The sequence below is a fragment of the Muscardinus avellanarius genome, assembly GCF_963383645.1.
Source record: "Muscardinus avellanarius genome assembly, chromosome: 1".
Lineage (NCBI taxonomy): Eukaryota > Metazoa > Chordata > Mammalia > Rodentia > Gliridae > Muscardinus > Muscardinus avellanarius.
In genome coordinates, this window is record NC_137786.1 from 180,598,006 (window position 1) to 180,607,973 (window position 9,968).

At 34.6% G+C, this 9,968-nt stretch overlaps 1 protein-coding gene across 1 annotated transcript; it reads right to left on the reverse strand.

The window, feature by feature from the left end:
- Positions 1-1,856: 1,856 nt before the first annotated feature.
- Positions 1,857-2,798, reverse strand: LOC308259024 (olfactory receptor 51V1-like; the record flags this gene model as incomplete). Its single annotated transcript, XM_080689755.1, has 1 exon — positions 1,857-2,798. One exon carries the CDS (start codon positions 2,796-2,798, stop codon positions 1,857-1,859), a length of 942 nt encoding a protein of 313 aa, XP_080545881.1.
- Positions 2,799-9,968: the final 7,170 nt, after the last annotated feature.

The following is a 9,968-nucleotide window of genomic DNA, read 5'->3' on the forward strand; positions in this document are numbered from 1 at the left end:
TCACCATATTTTTTTAGTAATTTATAATTTCTTTATCTCAATATCTTTGGCTACAAAAATGAAAGATTATCATTTTTAACAGTTTTGATCTTAGAATTAATAACAAGGATAATTGCTGGAGTATCCAAGACGCTAGCATATTACAGAACTCTGATTAAGTACAAACTAGTTATTATTTTAAGGCTATCATAATTATTACAACTGTGGGTGTTCTTATATGTGTAATAGTAAAGATACAGACATTAAAAATAAATTCTATCAATTTTAGAGAAATGTTTTATAATTATATGATGTGTATGTTTATAACAGTTTTATTCAAAGTCACAGCAAAATGGTATAATGATTTTCTGCACATAACACAAAGGGATAGAAAAATCAAAGAATTTTAAAGCTAATTGTTGATACAAGCAATAATAAACACAAATATGAAAATATTGTAAGTGAAATAAAAATTATAAATATTATTGCTGCTAATAATTAGTTATGTGATTTTACCTTAAAGGGCAATCTATAAGATAAAAATTAGAAAACTGGTTTCCAGATAATTGAGGTTGTGGGAGAGAATGTGCAAAAGAAAAAAATATATAAGAGCACTCTTGAGGATGATGGAAATATTCTATATCTCAATCATGTTGGTGATTAAAAATATTTTTCAAAGCCCAATTGCATTGTTTATGTACATCTAACAAGTATGAATTATACTTCAATAAGCCTGCTTTTAATTTTTTAGTAATTTATATACATATTATTGTAGAAATAATATTTTGAAGAAATATATACATTCAGTCTAAATGTATATATATGTGTGTGTGTATATATATATATATATATATATATATATATATATTCTAATGTATATACTTTATTATAACCTATGATACTCTGGTGATTTTTGGGTACTTTTTATAACATAAACATTTTATGATGGTCACTTAACCATTTTAAATCTTTATAGTAAAACACACACAAAAAGAAAGAAGGTATAGAAAGCAGGAGTTGTCACATAATTTAGATTACAAGCGTGTGCCACCACACCCGGCCTGTAGACAACTTTTTAAATTTAAGACAGAAAGTTAAATGAAATAAGGTGAAAATATGGATTCAAAGTAAATATTTTCAAGTAACTAAAAGAGTTCTAATGGAAGTTGTTATTGGCATATCACTGGGAATGATATGAGACTATAGCACCTAAAAATATAAAAAATAAAATTAACCACAAAATTATGTTATTTTTTTTCCTTGTCAGATACTCTCTGCTTATATTTCCAAATCAATTTCTGATCACAGAATAGAGACAAAAATCTTGCTGAATTTGTGGGAAAATCTAACATCAAGATACATCTTTTTGTTGATCAGTACAATATTTTGTAAATTATTAAAATATATCAGTATCCTCATGAGGTCTTACACTATTGAATGACCATGTGGATTAACTGGGTACCAGAAGCCATAAGTAAAAAATAAATATATTAGTATAATAGTAGAAGTGGACTAATATAATATTTTTACCTTAGTAGTCACTTAAAGGGTCTTATTTACCTAAATTCCATATTTCACAACAGGTGGATCAAAAAATACCCTCACTCAAATGAATATATATTAAACTATGAATTTTAGTATTAAATATGCCATGTAAATTGTCAAAATTCTCAGTCTACTGTATATGCAAAATCTGATTTCTAAAATGGATCACAATAAATGCTGATTGTACAGCAGAAAATATTTATAAAAGTAAAAAATATTATTAAAATAAGATAGTAAATCTATTTTGAATTACTCAAATCTATTTTGATTTACTTTCTGTCACCCTCCTTAACTTGTTGACCTATAAATGCGTTCACATTGCATCTCAAGACTTAAGTTTTTTTCAGAGAGAACAACCTCTGGACTCTCCGTATCTGCTGGGTCTTGATACTGTAGATAATGGGGTTCATCAAAGGTGGAAAAAGGATGTAGATGTTGCCCATTAGGACGTGAACCAGTGGTGAGAGGTGTTTGCCAAAACGATGAACCATGGTCAGACCAATGATAGGGACGTAAAAAACCAAAACCGCACAGATGTGAGAGACACACGTCTGCAAAGACTTGAGCCTCTCCTCCCGGGATGCAATGGCTAACACTGTGTGCAGGATCATGATATAGGAGATGAGGATGAGCACTGCATCCAACAGCAGGTTGCTGATCACTAGAAATAGACCATAGACATTGTTGAAACGGATGTTTGAGCAGGCCATTCTAATTAGGTCTTGGTGCAGGCAGAAAGAGTGAGAGAGGATATGAGGACGGCAATAGTTTAAGAACCTCAGGCGGATGATGACAGGTGGAATGAGTAAAGAACTCCTACATAAGATAGCAATCCCAATTTTCTTGATTTTGTCATTAGTGAGGATGGAGGAGTAGCGAAGAGGGTTGCGAATGGCAATGTACCGGTCAAAGGCCATAGCAAGGAGGACAGAGGACTCCATGAAGGACAGACCATGGATGAAATAGGACTGGGCGATGCAGGAATCCAGGCTGATCTTTTGCAGGAACCCCCACAGGACACCCAGCACTGTGTGTGCCGTGGACAGTCCCATGCTTAGGTCTGTGAGAGCCAGCATGGCCAGGAAGTAGAACATGGGCTGGTGCAGGCTGGGCTCAGTCCGGATCACATGGAGTACCATGCAGTTTCCCAGGAACACCATAACATAGATGAAGGAGAAAGAGATGGCAAGCCACAGGTAGTTCACTTCTAGGCCAGGAAATCCAGTGAGAACAAATTGGGAACTGTTGGAGTTTGAGGTGAAGAAGATAGACATTAATAAAAGATCTAAAATATTCCAAGAGAGCTATAAAAATTACATAGGATTGTGATCTCTCAGTTTCCAGTGATGTTTATTTGCTTTGGAGAAGAAATGTAACATGATTCCCACAAACAGCAAATTAGAAAATGTATTCTCTATTATTTAGTCCAAAACCTGTTGTCTAGACATGAAAATCAAATTGCAATCGCTCAGGGATGCCAGAAAATTAGGAGGTTTTATGCAGAAGAATTAATGGTAATGAGCACATGGGATCTATTTTGTAGGCTGGGCTCCTGGGAGCCTGTTTAATCTCACTGAAGATTGCTCATGGTAACAAGGGGAAGTGCTGCCATGGCTGGCATCACCCTCAGGAGAATGAAATGCATGGGTCTTTTTTTCGCTTTGGTGAAAAGCTGTGCTTCTCCCACTGGTCATAAGATAGTAAGGAAAATGGACTGGTTAAAATATTCTAACTTTATTTGCTCATCTACAGTTTCCCCTTCTTTGTCTAGAGATCCTGCTATGACCCATTTTCTCCATAGCTTCCCTATATTAGAGAGAGTATCCTATCTTTTACTTTCTGTTGGCTGACTAATTTCATTTAACATAATGTTCTCCAGTTTCATCCATTTCCCTGCAAATAATATAATGTTGTTCTTCTTTATGGCTGAGTAAAATTCCATGTGTACAAGGAGAGATCATAGAGGAGCGAATAAGGCAAACTAACTGAGAAGACTGGGAGAGAGGATGAGGGAAATTCCCTAAAGTACAGGATGCGCATTCACAAGCGCCTCAAAGTCACTAAGCCAGACACGAGGAGGGAGGTAGTGAGGTATGAGGAAGGGCTAACGGAGTGATGGGCACATGCGTGCTCTACCATCTTGAAACCCACTAGGATGTATGACTACGATGCACCAATAAAAACAGTTAAAAATCTAAATCGGCAGATCATCAAAATTAGATGAGTGGAACTAAACAAATTAAGTGGAATTTAGATTTTTTGACATTCATTTCTCTCTGTATACCTCTATTTATGTCTCATCGTTTTTATGTAAAGATATTCCTTTAATATTTCTTAGAGAACATATGTACTGAGAAATCATTCAGATTTGACACAGAAATATTTATTTGGCTTTTACTCAAAAGGAGTGTTTTTTGTTTATAAAATTATGACAAATGCTTCTATTTTCCTTTTTGTTGTACTCTTTTCTTGATGTTAATTCAGAGTACTGAGTTTGTATAGTTTCTTAAGAAAGATATCCTGTGATTCTTATCTTTGTTGCTTTTTCTGGAATTTTTCTTTTTTCATTTCTGGATTTAAAAAAATATTTTTTAATTTGATTTTTAAAACTTTGATATGAGCCTTGGGTTGTAAGACCTGCATTTATTGATATTAATACTTGTCTCCTTTTTATTCTTTGATCTTTTGTTTATGTTGTAAATTATTTTCATTAATTTTGGAAAAAATGGCTATTATTTTTCTAATATTTCTTCTCTCCTGCTTACTTTTTTGTTACCCCAATTCTTCTTTTCCTCTCTTTTTCCATCTTCTACTTTTCCATCTTATCTATATTTTTAATCAACAGCACTATCTTCAAGTTCACTAGTTCTTTTCTTTACATAAGTTTGTCAAAAGAGTCTCCATATCTGATTTTATTTTATCTCATTGTTTATTTCCAGAATAATTTCATTTTTCTTATGATTTCCATCCAGCTGCTGAAATTACATTTCTGGAATTTTTGTATCATTCACGTATTTTTACTATTGATTTCAACAATTTACACTAAATCCACTTGAATTCACTGTCAGATGGATCCCAAACCTGTGTCATATCTGATGGCTTCTTTATCATTTGGGAATACATTTTTTATCTTGATAGGGTGCATTTTACGTGATAATAGCAAGGCCTGTTTTATTCTTGTAAAATGATAATATTTACAAATTAGAGTTTGATAGCAAGAAATTTTACTGCAGCTATATAGTATGTAGCAACATTTATCTTTTCGGCATTAAACTTTTTTAAGCTCAAATTTTCAGTTGTTAACATTCGTTAAAATTTATTATGGTATCAATATTTATCTTATATATGTGTTTTAACATGATAGTTTTCAAATGTTTGCCTCAGTTGATTACTGTGTCCTTAAGACTAAGGAGGCTTCATCATTTCTTAGTACTTACATACTCTTAAAGAGTGAATGCACCTTTAATTGCATTCTACCTAACATCTTGACTTAATGAATAGATGCTTCTGAATAAAGGCATAAAAATAAGTTATAATCCATATATCTATCTATTATCATTGAAAATCAAATTCATATTCAATGGATTAATTCTTACCTAAATAGATAGTTTGTATGTGATACATTAATAAAAATGTGTCCTCTTTCTAAAGTGACTAAGTGAAAGTTTATTCTTAATAAGTGAGTGTGTATGTGTATGTATGCGCCTGTTTGGTGTGAATGTATGTTTTTCTTGCACAGAAGTAATAAAAATTAGATACAGACACAAAGAGAGGAGAGAGAGAGAGAGAGAGAGAGAGAGAGAGAGAGAGAGAGAAAAGAGAACTGAAACCTGAGATAAATAATTAAATAATTTAGGGAGCTTTATTGTACATTCTAAGACATACTTAATAGCTTATAAGTAATTTCTGAAAAATTTTATGTGAACTCAAAATTAAGCCAGGCATGATGGGGTACACCTGTAATCCTAGTTCTTGGGATGCAGAGACAAGGGGATTGCAGGTTCAGGAAGCCTTAGCAATTTCGTGAGACCCTCATCAAACTATCAAGATACTGTTTCTAAATAAATAAATAAGTAAATAAATAAGTGGCTGGGAGTGTAGCTCAAAGGTAGAATGCCCTTTGGTTCATTCCTTAATACACATACACACACACACACACACACACACACACACACACACACACTACAATCAATCTCTTATTTTATAAATCAAATTTACAACAGAAAACAGAAGAAATATAGCTAACACCAGCCTGAATCAGAAGCTATGAGCTTGGGAGCTGTGAGCCAGCATGGTGGAGCTCTGTGGCAGCTTCATGGCCTCGGTGCTAACACTGATTGAAAGACTGACTGAGAGTCTGTGCGGTTCTGGACTGGGATTCCCTGTGTCATGTGCATCACTGCGCTGTGTGGAAGTTCTCTATTCCTGGTCATGATAAAAGCTGAATTCTCTCTCCATGAGCCCATGCAACTCTTCTTTCCAATGCCTGAAGCAATGGACTTTGCTCTCAGTACCTGTATTCTACTCCAAGTGCTAGGAATATTCTGGTCTCACCTGCCAAAAATAAACACCAGTGCCGGTCACTTGCAGACATGATTCATCCACACATCCTGATGCGTTGAGCCAGGTATTCTGTGGGCCATGATGTTGGACTGCTTTGTTCACATCCTCTGAGACATACAACCATTTCTACACGTTAATTTCTCATTGAAATATAAACTGAGTTAACACTCAGTGCAGTCCTTGTTATTCGTGTCATGTACTCTAAAATATTAATTGAAATTATACTGCATTACTGTGACCTCCCATTGATACTGCAGGAAAGCTACTTTCTTGTATGTATGCCAGGATAGTTATTTCTTGGGCTTCTGGTTAAACAAATAAACTGTCTAATGCTGATGCTATTACTATTTCTGCAGTGTAACACATAAAACCCCTCTTTCGGCAGTGACTAAGTGAGTGACTGGTACAGAACTGAGGGCAGTGTGGAGGGGATAAGTGTCACTTGTACAGTTGGCTGCCACTGGAAAACATGCCCTGGAAAGAAGAAGGCACTAATTGGAAAGACACCCTGAGAGACAGAGGCGATAGCTGTGCAGCCCACCAACACTGAATTCTTTGTGGAGCAGCCACGCCTCTCTTGTCTAGCTTTCTCCAATTAATCATGTCTAACATGCTACCTGAATATCATGCCACTTAAACTTTATTGTGGGCACCAGATATTTCAGAAGCAAACTGGGAAAATGTAGTCAAGAAAAGAAGATATTATTAGATAAGGTACTGGAAATATTAAGGGAGATTACAGGACAAAATAAGACAAAGTTCACATAGAAGGAACATAGAATTATGAATTATGAGACTTTAAATAATTTCATTCAGGGCAGTCATTTAAATAATTTACTGCAAAATACACAGTTTAGGCATTGGGACAAAGTATAAACTTATGACAAATAACAATCTTTTAAACTAGATTTTCAATAATCAAATATTTCTTTCACTATTTTTATTATAAAATCTTGGAATTTTATTATCTGTGTGCTATTTTTCCAATGGGAAAATATTTTAAGGCAATTTTAAATAGCATTATTTTATAAAAAATAATCTTCCAACTTGGGGCTTGTTACTGTAAGTACAGAGATAGTTGAAAATAAGAGTATATACACTCACACGTATCAATCTATGTATCTATTATAATATATACAAGCCAGGCATGGTGGTGCATGCTTGTAAACCCAGAATTTGGGAAGCTGAGACAGGAGGCAGTCTGAGGACAGTCTCAACTACTTAGTGAGGTCCCCTGCAACCCAATGAGATCCTGTTTCCAAATAAAGAATAAAAACTAGGGCTGGGGGTTAGCTCGGAGGCAGAATGCCCCTGATTTCCATCTCCAGTACCACAATAAATAATATATACATGTGAATGTGTATATAATACATGGAATTTTTTAATATACAGAAATATTTTGTCTTTTAATCATTCGTGATTTTCCTTTTCTTTCTCTAGATGCCTTCTCTCATCAAACAATTCCAAGGAGAAAGTACCAACTAAATATGAAATGGAGTAAAGGATATTTGGATGCAGAGATAATTCCTTCTACACACACACACACACACACACACACACACACACACACACACACACCAGCAGCAGCAGCAGCAGCAAAACTTCTTTCATGTGGGAAGAAACACACAGCTGGTAAAGGATAGTAAGGAAATTAGGTCCCAGTTTCAGCTGCACACTCTGACCCTCATTCAAATGGCCAGAGCATAGAAAGAAAGCAATGCAATGTGTTTTGACAGGATTGCTCAAAGAAAAGTGTCAATTGTACCCTCTTTCCTGCTTGACTGTCTGAAGGAGATTCCACTAAGTGACATCTCAGAACATGGGAGAGCAGCACGGGAAGTCTCTGTGGTGAAAGTAGCCATGTAGCATGTTCAGTTTAAGAAAGAGTGAAAGAACACTACAGCTAAATTCTTTCTCTTAGACAGGCACAAAAGGGTCCACAGGCTCTTTACAGGATGTGGGAATTCTTTACATAGTGGCAGGGAAAACACATACCACAGCAAAGGCTCTGAAGGCAGCAAGAAACAAATAATCAGTCAAAAGAATAAGAGAAAGTAAGTCAAGTTTCAGGACCGTAAAGTAAGAAAGGTTATGGATGGGATTACTAAAAGAATCCAAGTAAAATAATGAGTCAAATTTCAGTAGAAGGTAAAGAAAAGATAGAGTTCTATACAGAATCAGGAGATGAGTGAGACTCACGTATGGGTCAGCCAAATGGCAGGACATCTCAATGTTCACTCAGGTCTCTGTCCAACCTTCAGTGATCTATCAACTTCCCCTCTCATGAGAGTGATAGGAAAGTGTGGGTGTGAGTGAGCAGGGCAGAAAGCTGTGGGGAGAAAACTTTCAAGCGACAGAAAAGAAGTCATTCAAATAATTTATGTCACATCACCACAGCAAAGGTGTGCTGTAAGCTTCAAAGTGTAAATTGGAATTCCTTTATGTGGAAAGTTAGCAGCTCAACCTTTTACATAAATTGAGTCACATGGAAAAAGATAAGTATATAAAAAACACAAGCCAGGCATGGTGGCGCATGCATGTAATCCCAACATTTGGGAGGCTGAGACAGGAGGATCCCAGTTTGAGGACAGGTTCAGCTACTTAAGTGAGGCCCTTTCCAACTCAGGGAGACACTGTTTCAAAATAAGGAATAAAATATAAGGCTGGGCATGTAGCTCTGAGGTAGAATGCCCCTGGGTTCCATCCCCAGTACTGCACCAAAAAAAAAAAAAATTAAAAACAAAAATAAAAGCCCCCTTCATACCTAACTTTAGAAGGGAAGTTTCAAAACCTAATATGTATGAATTTGGTGCATCATAGTATTGAACGAGAAAAAATGGTGAATTAAATAATTTTTGTGTTGGTAATCCACTTGAAAATATACATTTACATCAATATACAATTTAAATTTCTTAATTCATAGCATAAATATTACCAAAAACAAAGTACTAGAACAATGAGAAAGTAACTTTGACATGAAATAAAGTAGTAGCATCATTGGCAAAAATATTAATTTTGAATCCAAACTAGCCCATCATTATTTTCTAGGAACTTAAAAATCCCCTTATCTCCAAATCCTCAGCTACGAAATTAGATGACTACTATTTTACCCAATGTTTTCTCTAAGAATTAAAAGCAAAATTTATGCCATGGTGCTACAAACTGCATGACACAAAATAGGCATCTTCTAAGCACAGATTGTTAACATTGTAGTAATTTTGATGATGATTGTACTCATAACAGTAAAGAGAGACACACTGAAAATAAACTACCAATTATGGGAAATGTGTTTTATAATCATATGAGTGTATTTTAGGAGTTTTATTCAAAATCAAAACAAAACACTGAAATGTGGATCAACTGACGAATGAGCAAAAAGTGACTTATATACGATACAAGGTGTAGACACAACAAATGCATTGAAATTGATTACAGGTACAAGCGGCAATAAATATTGATCTCAGAAACATTATGTAAGTGAAACGATCAAACTGGAAAATATTATATTAGCTATTACTTAATTTACAAGACTGCTACAAACCTTTATGGAAGAAATTAAACAGATACCATGAACTTTAGTTTGTGAGTGAGGATGTTCCAAAATAAAAGCATATTATTGTAAATATATTTCAAATCTGAATAAGCTCTGCATATACATCTCACAAGGATGACTTACTGCTCATACTTATAGCTCAATGTACCCGACTTAAAATTATTTAGTAAATTAAATCTTATCATTGTTAAAAATAAGTTGAGACAATTTATACCAACAAATTCTATGTTTACTTTATATTCTCCATGATTCACTTCTGTGATTTTTATGTACCTTTATTTACCATATAAATGTTGAATGATTGTAGCCTAAGCTTTTTTTAGATTTT